General features: G+C 45.4%; 2 protein-coding genes across 2 annotated transcripts in view; one reads left to right on the forward strand and one right to left on the reverse strand.

Moving 5' to 3' along the window:
- Positions 1 to 8,568, forward strand: part of fbn2b (fibrillin 2b) — an 88,479-nt gene extending 79,911 nt beyond the window's left edge. Inside the window, 25 exon segments of the mRNA XM_025053476.1 lie at positions 4 to 65; positions 172 to 241; positions 370 to 497; positions 1,161 to 1,286; positions 1,675 to 1,800; positions 1,884 to 2,000; positions 2,137 to 2,265; positions 2,354 to 2,473; positions 2,569 to 2,691; positions 2,849 to 3,001; positions 3,093 to 3,158; positions 3,235 to 3,360; positions 4,071 to 4,190; positions 4,278 to 4,400; positions 4,498 to 4,629; positions 5,153 to 5,278; positions 5,399 to 5,605; positions 5,713 to 5,838; positions 5,966 to 6,088; positions 6,228 to 6,344; positions 6,438 to 6,566; positions 6,668 to 6,787; positions 7,497 to 7,728; positions 7,824 to 7,980; positions 8,080 to 8,568. Coding sequence (XP_024909244.1) covers positions 4 to 65; positions 172 to 241; positions 370 to 497; positions 1,161 to 1,286; positions 1,675 to 1,800; positions 1,884 to 2,000; positions 2,137 to 2,265; positions 2,354 to 2,473; positions 2,569 to 2,691; positions 2,849 to 3,001; positions 3,093 to 3,158; positions 3,235 to 3,360; positions 4,071 to 4,190; positions 4,278 to 4,400; positions 4,498 to 4,629; positions 5,153 to 5,278; positions 5,399 to 5,605; positions 5,713 to 5,838; positions 5,966 to 6,088; positions 6,228 to 6,344; positions 6,438 to 6,566; positions 6,668 to 6,787; positions 7,497 to 7,728; positions 7,824 to 7,980; positions 8,080 to 8,457 — 3,436 coding nt within the window. The 3' untranslated portion in view covers positions 8,458 to 8,568.
- A 2,119-nt stretch (positions 8,569 to 10,687) lies between these two features.
- Positions 10,688 to 18,355, reverse strand: part of LOC103393892 (cortexin-1-like) — a 19,481-nt gene continuing 11,813 nt past the window's right edge. The window contains exon 2 of the mRNA XM_017031055.2: positions 10,688 to 14,047. Coding sequence (XP_016886544.1) covers positions 12,631 to 13,014 — 384 coding nt within the window. The 5' untranslated portion in view covers positions 13,015 to 14,047 and the 3' untranslated portion in view covers positions 10,688 to 12,630. The remainder of the gene's footprint in view (positions 14,048 to 18,355) is intronic.

Genomic DNA, 18,355 nt, shown 5'->3' on the forward strand with positions numbered 1-18,355 from the left:
CGCCCCCTACAACGGAGGGAAAGCCGGGAACAAGCCGTGTGAGGCCTGTCCCACTCCTGCCACCTGTGAGTCCTGACGCAACATCCTCCGACATAACTCTGTTACAGGTGTGTGTGTGTGTGTGTGTGTGTGTCTGTGTGTGTGTTGACCCCTGCGTCCTCTCTGTTTCAGCTGAGTACCAGCTGCTCTGTGGAAACCAGGCTCCTGGATTCATTATTGACATTCACACCGGCAAACCCATCGGTAAGGTCATTCTGAGGTCAAGAGGAAGGAAATACGGGTTAACATCCAGGCAGCATTATATTTTAATGAATGCTGTGCTTTTTTTTTCTGCAGACTAACTTTTTCTAACCCTAACCCTTTTCCTGCCGACATCGACGAGTGCAGGGAGATCCCAGGTATCTGTGCCAGCGGAGTGTGTATCAATCAGATTGGAAGCTTCCGCTGCGAGTGTCCCATGGGCTTCAGTTACAACAACATACTCCTGATCTGTGAAGGTAAACTTTTTTTGCAACTCTCTCTGTATCTGTTTGTTGGTGAAAGTGAAAGTTGTCATCGTGACACGGCACACAACCAAAATGTGACCTCAGCTTTTAACTCATCACTGAGGAGCAGTGTGTGGGGACGTTGCCCTGGCAGCTGGTGGACTTGAACCTTAAGCCTTCCAGACCAAAATCTGCTTCCTTAACCACTAAGGCACCACTGGGCCCTAAGTCAGTCACATGATCTGCTACAGGTCAAACATGATCAGCTGCTGGACGCCCTGGTCACCCTGGCTCTCTACTCCTGAGTCACTGACACAGTCTGTAGTTTATACTCGCTCCTGGCACGAACACTCACCTCCAGTTTTACACTACATCACACTCACTCACTCACTGGGTAAAAGGCACTTTTACAAGCGCTCTGCTCAGCAGAGCAACTGCTGCTTCATCCCACGTGAATTATGTCCTTGTAAAGACAAGTATAATGGCTCTGAGTGGAAACACCTGCCGGGATCTTAAATCACCCACGTCCTGCCAAAACAGCCTGAACTGCAACCAGAGCCAAGATGGAACCGTCGCGTTTGTCTCCTGCTGTCCACGGGCCCACCGTCTGCGGCCAGCAGAGGGTAATAGAGCCTGTAAATAACGCTGTTCTCTCTCCGTCTTCCACCAACGCAGATATTGATGAGTGCAACAGCGGGGACAACCTGTGCCAACGGAACGCCAAGTGCATCAATATACCAGGGAGCTACCGATGCGAGTGTTCGCCAGGGTTCAAACTGTCCCCCAGCGGGGCCTGTGTGGGTGAGTCCACCGCGTGTGTGTCCGTCTTTGTCATCGTAACTTTCGGAGCTGTTAAGTGGAAAGTGCCGTTTAACGTACTCTGTGTAAGTGAGGAAGCTGCTACGTCAGTTTTCATTTTGGCAGGGCAGACACAAGGAGTTTGGGTCGCACAAAACTTTTACTGTTTTACCTTGTTTTTCAAGCGATGGTTCCAAACATTAGGGGCAGGGCCCCTGATATATGGCATTAGGGTGGGTTTTTTTGGGGCCTGGAGAGTATTACTAGATTAGTACAGTATATCTGACTACAGATATACAAATACAAATTTGTTATCATCATTCTTTTCATAGTCTTAACTTCGATTACGACGACATTCTGAACTTTTTTTGTTTAAATTTCTTTCCCTCAGACCGTAACGAATGCCTGGAGATTCCCAACGTCTGCAGCCACGGCGACTGCATCGACACGGAGGGCAGTTATCGCTGTCTGTGCCTGAACGGCTTCAAGGTTTCTGCTGACCAGACCATGTGCATGGGTGAGAAGACTGAACTTAAATTCTGAAAAATTAAGTTGAACATTTTCAACGCCCTAAGACAAATATTTGAATTTCTCTTCCAGACGTGGACGAGTGCGACCGACAGCCGTGTGGTAACGGTACCTGCAAAAACACCGTGGGATCCTACAACTGTCTCTGCTTCCCTGGGTTTGAGCTCACGCACAACAACGACTGCATGGGTATGGACTGGTTTTATTCTGTCCTGTAGCAGGTTAGCGTCAGTGGGGTTAAAGCTGGAGTTAAGATTCTGAGGTAGACAAAGATTCTACGTCGTCTCTCTAACCCTAACCCTGATGACGCTCCTTGTCCGTGCAGACGTGGACGAGTGCATCGCCCTCCAGGGCCAGGTCTGCAGGAACGGACAGTGCATCAACGCACTCGGATCCTTCCAGTGTCTCTGCCTCGAGGGTTACGAGAACACGCCTGATGGAAAGAATTGCGTCGGTAAGAATTTAAAGCTAACGCTGGAACATGACTCACACTGTATGGACTCTCAAGTTCAATACTTTTTCTCTTGTTTTTTTTTTAACAGATATTAACGAGTGTGTGAGTCTGCCCGGGACTTGTTCTCCAGGAACATGTCAGAACCTGGACGGATCCTTCAGATGCATCTGTCCACCAGGATACGAAGTGCAAAATGACCAGTGCATCGGTACGACACCTGGTGGACCTCCAAGAAAATTAGAAAGACAATAAAACCAGACTCTAACCTTTTTCTCCTCTCCCTTCTCTCTGTTACTCACACAGATATTAACGAGTGTGAGGAGCCCAACATCTGCCAGTTTGGCACCTGCACCAACACCCCCGGCAGCTTCCAGTGCTCCTGCCAGCCCGGCTTCGTGCTCTCCGACAACAAACGTCGTTGCTACGGTGAGAGAGAATCAGCTGGATGTTCAGCTACAGCTGCGTCTTTTCTTTATTCGACGAATCCAGCTTTAATTTTTACATGACAGGACTGAAGTATGAAGCTTGAAGAATCCAGCTTTAATTTTACATGACAGGACTGAAGTATTTTTTTTCTTGACAGATACCAGAGAGAGCTTCTGTTTCACCAAATTCGATGCGGGTAAATGCTCCGTCCCCAAAGCCTTCAACACCACCAAGGCTAAGTGCTGCTGCAGTAAGATGCCTGGAGAGGGCTGGGGTCTCCCCTGTGAGCTGTGCCCACGGGAAACAGATGGTCTGTACCTCAGAGACACTCAGTCATGTCAACAACAGACACACAATGTGGAAGAATGACACTGATATAAGAGACGATGTTTCCTTTTCAGCTGCTTTCAGCACCCTGTGTCCCTTCGGCCACGGAGTCGTCCCTGGACCGGGTGAAGCCCGTGAAGGTGAGCGTTGATGTCAATGTCAAAAGTTTGGTGTTCTGTTTGTATCTAAGTATCTTTGGGTTGGTTTTGTCTTCAGATATGAACGAGTGTCTGGAGAATCCTGGCATCTGCCAGAACGGTATCTGCATCAACACCGACGGTTCTTTCCGCTGTGAATGTCCCTTTGGTTACAACCTGGATTACACCGGAGTCAACTGTGTCGGTGAGTTACTTTGTCCAACTGAAATAACCAGAGGAGGGTAGAGTAGCCAAGAATTGTACTCGAGTAAAAGTAATGTTACTTCAGAGTAATATTACTCAAGTAGAAGTAAAAGTAGTCAGTATAATTACTTGAGTAGAGTAAAAAAGTACTCAAGTACTGCGTAACTGTAGAGTTACATCTGATTTTTTTTTTTACTGAGCAGTCAATCAGATAGAATTACAGAGAGGAGAGTTTATCCCACCAATAAAATAATAAAATAAAAACAAACCTTAAAATAAAATATTTAGGTACATTCAAAAATTAAAAAAATAACATAAAAAATTAAATATATACAAAATTACTTAAAACATTTTTTTAGGTCAAACGTACCGCAACATATTTCATTTTTTTTTTAGATCAAATGTACCGCAACATATTTCCGTTAAGTTTTTGAAGGGGTCGTTTGTTTGCCCTTTAGTAAGAAGATCAGTTTGAGCCCTGGTGGTCTCTGACGGTCTTTCTCTGTAGAGAGCAGAGGGTTTTTTTTTTTCCTTCTTCCTCCGAGTGTTTAAACCCATGCATGTTGGGGTTTAAGTTCATTTGATACTTAAATTATACCAGAGTGGTGAAAGTGGTTTTGGTTCTTCCTTCCTCCACCCTGAGGAGGATTATGACCGAGTCACTGCAGTGAGGTGTGTTACAGCCGTCTGTGATCTCTGTCTGTGCTGCAGACACCGATGAGTGCTCCATAGGAAACCCCTGTGGTAATGGAACCTGCACCAACGTGGTCGGAGGTTTCGAGTGCTCCTGCCATGAGGGTTTCGAGCCTGGGTCCATGATGACTTGCGAAGGTCAGTGGCTCGCAAAAGCAACAACCAATGAAACCAAAAGAGAAAAAAAAAAAAAAGAAAGAAAAATAATTCCTTCTTTGTGTCCAGACATCAACGAGTGCTCCCAGAATCCACTGCTGTGTGCCTTCCGTTGTGTCAACACCTTTGGTTCCTACGAGTGCATGTGTCCTGCCGGCTACGTGCTGCGGGATGATCAACGCATGTGCAGAGGTGAGAGGTCACCACAGGAAAAGTTATTTTATTTGACAGGACGTATAAGACGTCCTCACGTCCTGTCCTCTGTCCCTGCTCCTCTGTCCCCCATCAGACCAGGACGAATGCTCAGAGGGTCTGGATGACTGTGACTCCAAGGGCATGAGCTGTAAAAACCTCATCGGAAACTTCATGTGTATCTGCCCTCCCGGCATGCAACGCAGACCAGATGGAGAGGGATGTATGGGTGAGTGGGACTGATGGACACAAGTGACACGCTGCTGTGACGCATGAATGATAACAAGCCTCTAGTCACGTGTATGGGTGAGTGGGACTGATGGGTTAGGGAGCGGTGAGGACACGAGTGACACGCTGCTGTGATGCATGAATGATAACAAGCCTCTAGTCACGAGGTCAGTGTTTCCCAGACTTTTTATTCTGGGGACCCATATTTTAAAAGTCACAAACCTTGGCGTCCCAAGTCAATAGATATTATTCATAAACTTCTGGGAAACAAACAAAAAAAATCTCTTGTGACCCACCTGAGGGTCGCAACCCAGTCTTTGGGAAACAATGCAGTAGGTGGCAGCAACTCACACAGTGGTTTGTAGAGATAGAAATATACATTTTATCAGGTTCTCAATAGTATCGCAACTTGCGGAGGTGTGGAGGGCGTGAAATCATTTCTGTCCTCAAGGGGGGGCATGACAGAAAATAATTAAAAACCACTGGTTTGACGAGAGCTTCTTCTCTTCTCTTTCCTCCGTCAGACCTGAACGAGTGCCGTTCCAAACCCGGCATCTGTAAGAACGGACGTTGTGTCAACACGGTGGGAAGTTACCGCTGCGACTGCAACGAAGGATTTGAGCCGAGCCCCACTGGAACGGAATGTATCGGTAAGAGAAACCGGACTGATTGGCAGAGCTGAACGTGTCGCAGCCACAGGTTTTACTGCAGTAAAACGTGAACGTAATATTTGATTTTTTTTTGTTTTTTCTTGGTGTTTTTTCCAAAAACCAACAGAAAGGGCTTCTGTTTCACTGAGGTTCTGCAGACCATGTGCCAGCAGTCGTCCACCAACAGGAACAGTGTGACCAAGTCAGAGTGCTGCTGCAACATGGGCCGCGGCTGGGGCTCACTGTGTGAGCTGTGTCCACTGCCTGGTACTGTACAGTACAAGAAGATGTGTCCACTGGGACCAGGGTACACCACGGACGGACGAGGTGAGGAAAAAAAACAAAAAAAAAACAAAAACTGAGCCGCTCCTGAACTGAGGTGAGAGAAAAAAAAACACTGTTTTATGAACTGGTCATTTTGTGTGTGTTTTCAGACATCAACGAGTGTCAGGTGATGCCAGACCTCTGTCAGAACGGTCAGTGCATCAACACCATCGGATCGTTCCGCTGTCACTGTAATTTGGGATACAAGACCGACTTTACCGCGACATCCTGCGTCGGTATGAACAACAACACCGACATCAGTCCTCTTTCAGTCTGACTTTTCTTCGACATCAGTCCTCTCAGACTTTCTTTAAAGGTTCCCAGCTTTCTATTCTCAACATATTTCTGTCTGGATTTTTTCAGATCTAGATGAGTGCGGTCTGTCTCCGAAACCATGTAACTTCCTGTGTAAAAACACAGAGGGCAGCTACCTCTGCTCCTGCCCCAGGGGATACAACCTACAGCCGGACGGAAAGACCTGCAAGGGTATGACTTTTTTTTCCAATCAATATCTTAATTAATGTCATCTGACAAATTAGCGACAGTTCAACACGGTGTTGATCCGTTGACGTCATTTTAGTTCATAAATGTGGATTTCATTTTTTCCCCGACCTTATCTTCTCAGATCTGGACGAATGTTCAACCAAGCAGCACAACTGTCAGTTCCTCTGCGTCAACACCATCGGCGGCTTCACCTGCAAGTGTCCGCCTGGTTTCGCCCAGCATCAGACCGCCTGTATCGGTGAGCGCTCAGAGAAAAAGATCAAGTTTTTTTTTTTCTTGCTGACATGTTTGTCAAAGGTGAAATGTGAACCTTTTTTTTTTTCTTTCACAGACAACAACGAGTGTGCTGCTGTCAACAGTGCCTGCGGTTCACGGGCTTCGTGCGTTAACACGCCTGGGAGCTTCAACTGTGAATGCACCAAGGGTTTCTCCCTGGACACCACCGGTGTGGAGTGTGAAGGTGAGCACAGCCAGAAAGACCTAGCTGGGAGTTCGGTGTTTTAATGACGACAAATGAGACAAACTCTTTTTTGTTTTTTGTTTTTTTCTTCCACTTCCCAGATGTGGATGAATGCAGCAGTAATCACCGCTGTCAGCACGGCTGTCAGAACATGCTGGGAGGTTTCCGCTGTGGCTGCCCACAGGGATATGTGCAGCACTACCAGTGGAACCAGTGTGTGGGTGAGTCACTGACTGGACGGCTGTGGATTAAATCATCATTGTCGTCAGCAAAATGTTATTTTTCTAAGGAGCGATGGAGGTGAGGACGGGTCACTGCTGTTGTAGTAACGAAGTAATTCCTGGAACAAATGCATTTGTTTCATTATTGTGATTTAATTCGTCAAGAAAAACTCTTCTTCTGGATTATAATAGTCTTTCCACGACATGCATTTTTTTTCTCCTGAGAGTAGTCTGACAACCAGACCTCAGTTTCATTTCAAAGGACAACCAAACGTGTCGATCAGGTGAAACTGTTAGTCAATAAAGCCCTACTCTTTATTAGTCCTTAACTATTAGTTCTTACCCCCCCTTTCTGCAACGACCCTCGTCACGGGTAAATACCAGAACATTTCCCGTTGTCGTCAGTCAGAACTGAAGAAGCTTCTTGGATGAAGAGGTGAAACGTCTTCAAAAAAACAAAAAACCTACTCCGTCCAGTTGTTTTCGATGTAACTATATTTGGATTAAAGGACCTGGATGACTGAGAACCAACACAGACCTCCTGAGAGTTTTTCCGGTTCAATTATCAGTCAGATTTATCACCAGTTTACATCGACATTTAAGAAGATATTTATCTTATAATTAAAGAAATATCAAACCTACGTCAGAAAAAACACTTTTTTCCCCCTATAGACAACCCTTCGTGTTCTTTCTTCTCTTTGCTCTGCAGATGAGAACGAGTGTCAGTCGGGGTCAGTGTGTGGCTCCGCCTCCTGCTACAACACACTGGGCAGCTTCAAGTGCGTGTGTCCGTCCGGCTTTGACTTTGAGCAGACCAACGGAGGCTGCCAGGACGTGAACGAATGTTCCTCGGGCAGCAACCCCTGCATCTACGGCTGCTCCAACACTGACGGAGGCTACCTGTGTGGATGTCCCGGAGGCTTCTACCGAGCCGGACAGGGGTGAGGAGGACCTGGTCCCGCGGTCACTTCAGTCCTTTCTAACAGGAACACACACCATCTGACTGGATTAACTCTTCATCTAATCTTCTGTGCAGCCACTGTATGACCGGAGCAGGATTCCCAGGCCAATTCATCGAAGGTGAGGAGGACGACGACAGTCTTTCTCCTGAGGCCTGCTACGAGTGTAAGATCAACGGCGGTGGAAAGAATGGACGACACAAGCGCAACGCCGATAAAAACGACCTGGACCAGGTACAGTTCTCTAAGTTCTCTCCTTATTTGGTCGAGGCTTGAATGAATTAGGAATTTCCGACTCATTAATCACACCGTTCCGTGTTGGTTGTCTGTCAGGAGCCGGCGGTGAGCATGGCCAGCGTGGACACTCAGACCTCCATCCCCATGAACCTGTCCCTGGCCTTGTTATCCAACAAGGAGCCTCTGCTCGAGCTCCTCCCCGCCCTGCAGCCGCTGGAGCACCACGTGCGTTACGTCATCACCCACGGGAACGCCGACGAACACTTCCGCCTGCTGGAACGCCGCGACGGAAAGAGCGTACTCCGACTGGGCAAGAGGCCGCCTCCAGCCGGATCTTACCGACTGGAAATTGCCAGTTTGAGGCTGTTTGGGCCCCGGAGGCTAGAGCAGCTGGAGAAGCAGCACGACAGTGACTACCTACAAGGAGAAATAGGAGACGCCCTGCGCATCAAGCTCCACATCCACCTGCACTGAGCTCCGAATGTGTCGCTGCCCTGGACTGATTCCTGAAGCCTTTGAGTTTTAACCTGACCTTTTTATCCAGTCACTCTCTCCTCCCAGCAGGACCGTCCCTCCCCCTCACCCCCCCAGATAATCAAGGGCTTTGAAAAACTGAGTCAATCGGCCCGACCCTACCACCACTTTGTTACTGTTCATGTTATTATATGTTCATACTGTTTTTGTTTGGTTTTTCCTGTATCCTGACTACACTTCCTCCTGTAGCGCCCCCTACACTCGTACCCGACCTAGCACTCCCTCTCCACCGAGAGAGCCAGTGAAGGAGAGGTGGCAGAGCGGTGTGGATGTTCTTGGACCACAGTGCTGAGTAGAGACCAAACAGCAGACAGATGGCCCACATGTCCATGAAGCACTTTTGTAGAGACACAATCCTTCAAACAAAGTGAAGTGCTGAGAGCGGCCAAAAATCCCTGTGATGCAAAAATGTGTGGTCAGTTTTTTTAAAATCACTGCAGAAGCTGAAGTGGTGCCTTCTTCCTCACCGTAGTGTTTATTAAGTATATAGAAGCAATATGTAGGCTAGAGATCGGGGGTCAGGTGCCATCACTGTGGTCCGAGGACCTTCACACCTCTCTGTCATCTCTGAGATGAAAAAAAACAAAAACCTAAAATCACAACACTGGGGAAGAAGAATTGTCACCTCGGCCCCTCTATGTTTTGTAGCGTGTCATTACATGTGTTTTGCTGTTTAAAAAAAAAAGAAAAAAAGGTTAATACGAAGGACTGCAACATTTACACAGCATTTCAGGTTCTTCTGTTCGTAGTTGTTGTTCCGTTTGATCAAAAACAAGAGTTCTGTCAGAAGAAAAAAAACAAAACAAAAAAAAAAACAGCGATCTGACCTCGAACGTCACACACTCAGAGATCAGCGCGGTAGTCGTGTGTGTGTTGTCTTCCACATTTATTCTCTTGCCGACTGTGGACGCCATGCTGTGATGCTGACTTTAAAACATTAGAGGGTGCTAGGGTGCCTCAGTGTCCACCGTGAGCGGGGGAAGACAACGGTGTTTAGAGTGAAGATCAGACACGAACATTTATCCTTGAGGGGATTTAGACTCCAGCAGCAGTGGCCTTGGAGCTGATAAGCAGCTTTTAGTGTCTGACACAGTCTGGGAGCTTCTGATTTGCTCTGCAGTTGTGCTTCAAACACCAAAACATACAGAACGGTGCTGAGTCCGAGAGCTAACGTTTGGCGGCCGAGCGCGAGTGACAATAAGCTGACCTTATCTGACCTCTTTGGCTTCACGCTGAGGTCTGAGCCTCGTTTACAACACAAAGAGCTGAGGACACGCCCAGTCTCACAGGTACACGACATGCTAACAGCTAACGACATCTACAGCTAACGTTTCCTGAGCTGTAGCTGACGTTAGGGCACACACACACACACACACACACAGGTTAACACAAAACTTTGCGAGTAAAAAAAGTCTCCGATTTGTCAGGTTTATCTCACATTCCTCGTGATTTATTTTCTCTCGGAGAGAGAAGCGGTGCTAGCCAACGATGCCATCACTTACGCTGTACAAATGAGGTGCAGTCTTGAACCTGGATTGTAAAAGTGACAATTTCTTTTTGCTAGGTTTTGTTGTTGTGTTTTTGTGTCTGTCTCTTGTATTGTGCTGAAAACAAACAAACAAACAAACATTATTATCAAATTTGCTTCTTGAAAATTAAATTGTATATTTTTAAGTGAAATGTTGATTTTTTTTTTTTTAATGTCAAGGCTGCCAAACCAAATACTCGTAGTAGTGAGCCTGAGAATTGAGGCCCGAAGTGCCAATATGCAAAATCAAAAATATGCAAATGTAGCGTCTTACTTGAGGTTCACCGACTGAATCGTTTAAAACCACAGACACCACTGGAGTCATCAATGAAACCATAGTCAACATTCCTCTGTGTCTGTGATCATACAGGATTACACTGTCTGTACAACGTCAGTAATGCAAAACAAGACCATCTACAGGAAGGATCTCTGGTGCTAACAAAAAAAAAAGAAAACAAAAAAAAAAAAACAAAAACCCGAAGTCATATTTTACTCTTTTCAGTCAAGGTTGCTGCACTGTCCCACAGCCTGGGCCATGTTTATATCACATAATCATTTTTCTAACCTGGGAAGCTTTGTATACTTTGTATCTTTATTGTCAGTTTGTAATTGTTTTCTTGTATTTGCCACTATGTTTTTAAGAAGAAGGAGAAAAAAAAGGCAGTGTGCTGCGTGTGCTTACTGTATCACAGCGTCAGTGACAAACTTGAAACACTACTGTATCACATGCCTTATGATTCTCAACGTGGGGGGGGGGTCCGATCAGGACCAGCCTGACACATCATGTTCACACCAAAGTCCAACTGAACCGTGAGCATCGACGACAATCATCCCGTCGCACGGTCACTCGATGAAGACGAATAAATCAGTCAGCCGTCGTGGAATAGCATTTTAATTTGATCGTTTTTGTGCAGACAAAGAAAAGAAAACCAAAGATTTGTCCAACCAAATGGCAGACTGTAAGATCAGAGTGATTCATATCATCATCTTGTACACTTTTGTCCAGTGACGTAAATGGCAATAAAGAATTGTGGGTTATATTTTTAAGTCTTGTGTGCCTGAGTTTTTCCTTTTTTCTTTCCACCTTCATGGATGACGAATGTGAAACGCGATGAAAAGACATTCCATTTCATTTGCGACGTCACGAGCGAGGACTGTCCAGAGTCTGTCGCCGTCCAAGTGTATCAAAATCAACCAACAATTCAAATCAAAAACCGGCCTTGTACTGTTTCCACATACAACTGCGTGAAGAACACACAAAAGCCTACAGTCTAGGAGGAAACGCAGAGAAGAAGATAGCAAAAAGTAGACTCCCGTACCTGAGTCAGGAATAGAAAAATAAAACTTTTTTCTGCCTAAAAGTTGCCGTTTGATTCATTACCACACAAATGACAGAAAGTCTACTCGCAGCAACAGGAGATTAGATAGTTTCAATATGGCTTCTTGCTTATAGACACAGAGAGACACAAAACAAACAACAACAGGATTCCACGGAGAGATGAACTACCTGCGTAGGCATTAAAAAGCTCCTAGGACTGCAGTGCTGCTCCACGATCGGTGTCTACGAGAAACTACAGGAGAAGGGGCAATTTGAAGAACTTGATTATGTACTTTGTTCTATATTTAGTCTTTTGTAATGACGCAGGTTCATTAAAGGGGTATCTGCTCAAAATGTAAACTCTCTCTCCTCCGTCGTGAGGCTTGAGAACAGGGTCTGATTTGAAAAAACAAAATACAAGCTTTACAGTGATGTTTTCCAAATGGTGACGTTGTTGGACTTCCATGTTACCTTCAGTTAAGGCAGCTGTACAGCAGCTTCATGTCAAGTTCTCTGTCACAACACCAGTGATGTCATTGGTGGGCGTGGCCTTTTATAAACCAGATTTGTCGGAGTAGCCGTCGGCACCCGCTAGTGAAGCCTTGGAAAAGAAACTGAATAAAAGGGTTTATTAAAAAACAATACAAAAAAAAAAAAACATTTACAGTCTCAGTTATTGGACTGTTGGAGAACATCCACAGTATAATTCCAGTCAACTGGAGATCGTTGATTGGACGAGGGCCCGAACCCTACAGATCAGAATGCAGATAGTTCTTGACAGTTTACAAAATACAGCTTCTTGAAGCAAATTCTGTTGCTTTATTTGATTATTGATTATCAATCAATAACCTCAGGAAAATGACTTTAGTGATTAAGTGTACCTTTCAGAGTTAACTGATGTTAAAGAAGAAAAAAAAATCAAACAAAAGTCCAGTTTTACAAACAGTTTCTGACAAAACTTTTCTTTCGATTTGTTGTGCTTTTTCGAGCAAATTTCCTGTTTATAAACTTAAAAAAAACTGACACAATACCTTGCATTTATGAAACCACAGGTTTAGAACAGTCTTCAAAAAGTGCTCATACATTTAAAAAGTCAAGAATCTCACATCAAGTTTGAAATTTTAAACAGAGTTTCCAAAGCTTCACTAGGCAGGAAGTGTCTGGGCCTGGACGGCGTCGTCCTAGATCTACTGGCTTCAACAACACATAGGTCTGATTGGACGTCTTATCCAACAGTGTGCCTTAAAATACTTGTTTTTTTTTCACCCTACACCAGTGCATATTCAAACTGACCCCTCTCCAGCCCCTCCTTGTGGTCAGTCCAGGATGATGCAGGCATGCGGCTGTAGGGGTCCAGCAGGATCCTGAAGCACCTGACCAGCAGGAAGATCAGGAAAAGCATGAGGAGGCCGACGAAGGCCAAGGCAGTACGCTGCTCGGTGTCCACCCCCACCAGGGTCAGCGGGGGGGCGATGCTGCTGCCACCACCAGGACCGCCTGAGAGCGAAGAGCTGGCTGGGGACAGCAGCAACTCGTAGTCAATCGTGGGCACATCGTTCATCCTCCACTGGGCCCTGAGGCAGGGCTTACACACTGACTGGATAGTTGGGGTGTTGGGAGGAGTGGCAGAAAAGGAGGTGAATGTGGTCATGGGGGTCAGCACAGACTGAGCAGCTGAACTGGAGAAGAAGGTCAAGATAGTTCGGAAGTTTAACAACGCAAACTGCTGAATAGCGACGTCTATCGGCAGAATTAGCAGGTAGGTTAACGAGTGTGTGTTCTGATCAGAGCAGGGAGAAACTTCTCCTCTAGGGGGGGCCGGTGGTTAATTATGTCAGATCTGGGTCAGTGACAGTAACATGACCCTGAAACGTCTGACCCTAATGTGGTCTGACAACGTGACAAAAACGTGAATGTGACCCCAGCTGTTCGGCTAAACACGGACTAATTTTCACGAAGCCATGACTTTAACGTCGCCTCCCACGAACATCAAACCTCGATGTTTAAATGTGGTTTACGGTGAATATAAGGCGCTCTTTTCTTGATCAGAACAAACACGATATGATGCTAACACCTGCTAATCTCACACTCAGGGTCAGTGCTCCTCTGTTGAATCTGACGGACCTTTAAAGCCCCGTTGGGTTTCTGTGTCTGTGGATCTGTACAGACCAGTGCTTCACTGTGTCAGTGATTCCAAGGCCAAAAGAAAAACCATGGGTTATTTACAGCAGGTGTTTATCTGCCCGAACACACACACACACGTGTGGCTGTCGCTCTGTGTTTAATCACATCAGAAGGTCAGTGGATCAATGAGCCACAATATAAATCACCACATTACCTCCGCTAGCGTTTCCTGCTAAATGCTAACAAGGTTTCCTTCAGCCCAGTAAGCTCGCTGTGATAAGTGGGTCACGGAGCTGAAATAAGTTTCTCTGGCTTTTTTTTCTTCCCCTATAATCTTTTCAAAATGGCTGCCACTCATTTATAGTTAGAGACTTAAAAAAAAAACAGTGTCTAAGGTGTCAGTCATATAAGAAGTGTGTTCACTTCAGTCTTCAGTCCACTGACAGTGCGGCCGCTCCTCCAGTTATCTCAACATTGCAGAGGGACGATAAGGTGGTCACAGCATGGAGACGTTCCTCGTCAGAACCAGAGAACTCCGGAAGATTCTTCAAAATCTCCTCCTGCAGGATAGAAAGCCCACGGTTGGAGAAACAGTGAAATAAAATGTTGAAATATTCAGATACATGAACTGGTGAGGAGTGGAATCATGAAGAACACAAACACGACACACTCTCTAGAACACTGTTTCCCAAAGACTGGGTCACGTCCCTCAGGTGGGTCACAAGATTTTTTGGGGGGGGTCGTCTCGCATCATGTTTCCCAGGAGTTTACGAATAATGTCTGTTGACTTAAATCGCGAAGGTTTGTGACTTTTAAAATATGGGTCCCCAGGAAAAAAAAAAGTTTGGGAAACACTGGTCTAGAAATCCTCCTTAATAACCATGTAATACACACACCAAAGGATGAGAAAAAAAAACAAAATTATGGTTAAATTATATCAATGACAAATAACAGTCAAAAGTCAGTTTTTTGGACCAAAGAGTCCAAATAATTCAGTCATTTTTTTTCATGTACACACTTGTTATAAATCTCATCTTGCAGGTAGCAAATCAAAAAGCATTGTGGGAGTTGTAGTACACGCCTAGAGAGCACATACTTTTATTAAAAGACAATAACACACCCTGTTGCGGCCTGGGGGGATGGGGGGGGGGGCACTAAGAAATGATGAACCAGATCAGGCCCATGGGCCTCAAGTTTGACACGTCCAATATTAACTGAGGAACTGAGAAAACAGGCCATAAAGATAATAAAATACATGTTGTTCCCCCTGCAGGTCAACGCTGCGAGAGTTTCTTCCTCCGACACTGCAGACATTATAAAGCCTCCAAATTAATTCCCAAAAGTCAGACTTTGACAATTTCTATGTTTAGACTGAGCCGAGAGCTTTCATCTAAGGTGACTGACTGACTGACAACAACCAGGGGGTTCACGGTACCTGGTACTTCCTGGTACTTCCTGGTTCCTGAGGGACCTGTGTAACTTTCCAGCTCCAGGAGTCATAAAAAAAACAACAACTCATACTGCCTGAAGTTTATTATGATGATGAATTTAGAAATGTTACTTTTCTTACACTGCAGAGATACTAACAAACTTCTCAAAAAAAAAATAAAAAAAAATTGGATTTTATAGACTAACCCGGCTTTAATTCGAGCTAAAACAATTAACTTCAACCGTCCATTAATTCAAAATTAAATTACACGGACAGTTTGATTTGACCATTGAGCTCGGCTGTGTGTGATGCAGATAATAAGGAGGTAATAATATATAGGGATTATAAAAAATGCATTATAAATATTACGACCCTGTGTTTTTTCAGTAACTGAAGCCTGGTCTGGGTGTCATTACGACCACATTAGCGAGAACACGCGTGACATCAGCCTCGTTTGTCAGTGCTGCGTTACACCGGACCATTTGTTCTCTCTTGACCTCCTTCATTCATTCATTCACATAATGGAGGTGGGGGGAGGGGGGGGGGGGGAATTAATAAGAAACACGTCTCCCTGAGGCAGACCAGGTTTCCCGTCATGGAGGAGAGCACTTTACCCACTGAACAGGTGTCTGCAACACGTGGCTCCCGTGGCCACATGTGGCCCATTAGCCTCTTTGCGACGGCCGTCTGCGATGGAGCAAATTTTAGAACTTTGTTAAGTAAGAATCCTCACTGTTACATCAGAGTAGAACTGGGAGTAAATAGCAGACACTGAGTGGGGTTTTTTTCCTTGAATTTTCCTTTTATTCTTTGTGGTCAGTCTGTGGCCTGGCTTGGATGGATGGATGGATGAATGGATGGATGGAAAAACTATGTTAAATGAGATCCACTTTTTCATACATTTTTGAACTCACACAGTTGAACACTACTTAAAACTGAAGAGGAAGCAGAGGCACAACAAAAGAAGAAATAAAAGAAGAAAAGAAAAGAAATCCGACCGTAGCCAACGAACCCCCACATGAAGCAGCAACAGCGTCGTTGCCAATGTGGAACGATGTGGGCAGAGCAGCTGAAAGCTACAGACAGAAGCTCATCATGTCCAGCCCAACCAGTCTGTAATTATCTGCTGGCTGCTTTTCTCTCCCACCAAGTCTTCACGAGGAAAAGGAACACGAAACAGGACGAAGGGACGAAGGGTTTGGACTCAGATGTGAGCGAAAGGTGGAACACACCCTGGCAAGATTTGTTACAGTGTGTGTGTGTGTGAGAGAGTGTGTGTCAGTTTAATTGCGTTTGGATGAAGACTGATGAGTGTCCGCTTCACTCCCCTTCATTTCAGGGGGGGGGGGGGGGGTCTCATCAGTGTCCCGGAAGTGTGGAGTAGGAAATGGATCAGAGGAGAAATAACGCGAGTCAAGTGAGAGACAAGGCTGATGGACGACACCATATTTGTGTGTGTGTGTGTGTGTGTGTGTGTGTGTCTGATGAAGGGTGATGATGGGAGCGAGACTTAACGAGGAGGAAAATAAGCTGAGCAATCTCTGTCTCTCTGTCTCTGTCTCTCTGTCTCTCTGTCTGTCTGTCCCTGTCGTCCGTCCTAGTGACGTATTCACTTACAAATGCACACAGACACAGAAAATAACAGTAACTGTAGGTAAAGACACAGCTGTCATCACGTCCCCCTCGTCCCCCCCGTCCCCCTCCGAGCCAATCATCAGCCTGCGCTGACAGAACTCCTCACAGTAATGAAATAGAGTTGAAAATAATTTAGTTACCGCTCATGAGACTACAGTGTCCCCTCTGTCTGTTCTGTCTCCAAAAAAATGCATGTGTTCACACACACACACACACCTATAACTATACAACGTCTGTACTTTAACAGTAACGTTGGACCTCGTCCTCCGTCTCAGGGTTGTGTCCGTTTTATTGACGTTGCTACAGTAGCGTTGGTCTTGTTCTCCAACCACTCACTCCAGAGTGTGCAGAGACAAGAGACAAGCTTGATTTGTCATTATTTATAGCCTGAGTAAAGCCACACTCTAAAAGTAATTAGACTTTAACTGAAACAAAGAGAGAGTGAGAGAGAGAGAGAGAGAGAGAGTTAATGTACCTAGCCTTGGCCACAGCCTGCTGGGAATTGAATTAACCCTTTCCAATTTGCTGTTTTTTAGAGATAATATGAACCTGAGGGAACTGCAGGCAGCGAGGGGGGGGCAGGGGGGGGGATAGGGTTCTCTTTTACATCAATTTTAAAGTATAGGTTTCTCTTTTACATCACTTTAAAAGTAGACGATCTTAAAAAACACAATAGCATTTTTTTTAAAAATACCTTCATTCCTTCAAAGGTAAAGTATGCAGGAATCTCAAAAAATAAACAACAAAAGAATAGTTTCAGTCATTTTGCTAGGCAAGGAAATAGTAGCTAGCTAATGTGATATGACGTAGCTCACTCTCTCTCTCTCTCTCTCTCGCTCTGAACAGCAAAAAGATGGTGGAAGCGTTCACTGTTCTACGATACAAAATTAAGCTAGCTGGGCGACACGAGGATTCGCATCTGGAAATTATAGTAGTATCCAAAGATACTGACGCTAAGGATTCCCCCCCGACGTTTTATGGGGCGTTCAGACCAATTGTGCGGCAGCTCTACATCATACACACTATAAATGGCGCCGCAACACGATTGGCGCAAAAGAAGAGTCTAGAGCTTCTGACGCGATATAAATTAGTTTGACATCCCCCACCCCCCCCCACCCCCTCCGGGCGTACAGGGAAGAATGATGAAATGTGCTTCACATTATTTATTTATAAACACATGCCACGAAACAGCAGCCAATAATTAACCACCGTCAGACGGTGAGCGGCGTCCTCAACGATCCGACGCTGATATCATCTATCATTGGAGTCCTATTGATAGGTTTGATCGTCTTTTGTTGCGACTCTGGGGTGTTTGTCCACGTGGGTCTGTGACTCCCGGGAGTTGCGATGTACCGCGTGTCTGCAGCTAATGAGATAATTGGGACCAGGTCACCTTCAGCTGTGAACAACAAAGGATATTCTTCAACGACTGATCCTCGCTAACATTTCCACGGTCACGGATGGTTCGGTATCTTTTTAGGGAAACAACCCTCCAAAAAAGGAGCAAATATATGTGATCTGAAGTAGTGTTTTTTAAGAGTATCAGTGGAGAGCGTCCAGTTCTTGGAGAGTCCTGTCATAATGAGACTGGCAGACAGTGAGACGCTACAGTAATGGTGATAAAGTTGACTCATTAAATATTCTGCTGTTCCAACAGAACGCAGCCCTTGTTTTGGCTCAGCTCCGTTTTGCTTATGCATAAAAAAAAAAAAAAAAGAAGGGTGAGTATCTGGAAGTAAGAAACAGACACAAAAACAAAACAAAAACTGAGAGACAGAAGGAGAAAGAAAAACAGAGGTGGAGA

The sequence above is a fragment of the Cynoglossus semilaevis genome, chromosome 2, assembly GCF_000523025.1.
Source record: "Cynoglossus semilaevis isolate Cse_v1.0 chromosome 2, Cse_v1.0, whole genome shotgun sequence".
NCBI lineage: Eukaryota > Metazoa > Chordata > Actinopteri > Pleuronectiformes > Cynoglossidae > Cynoglossus > Cynoglossus semilaevis.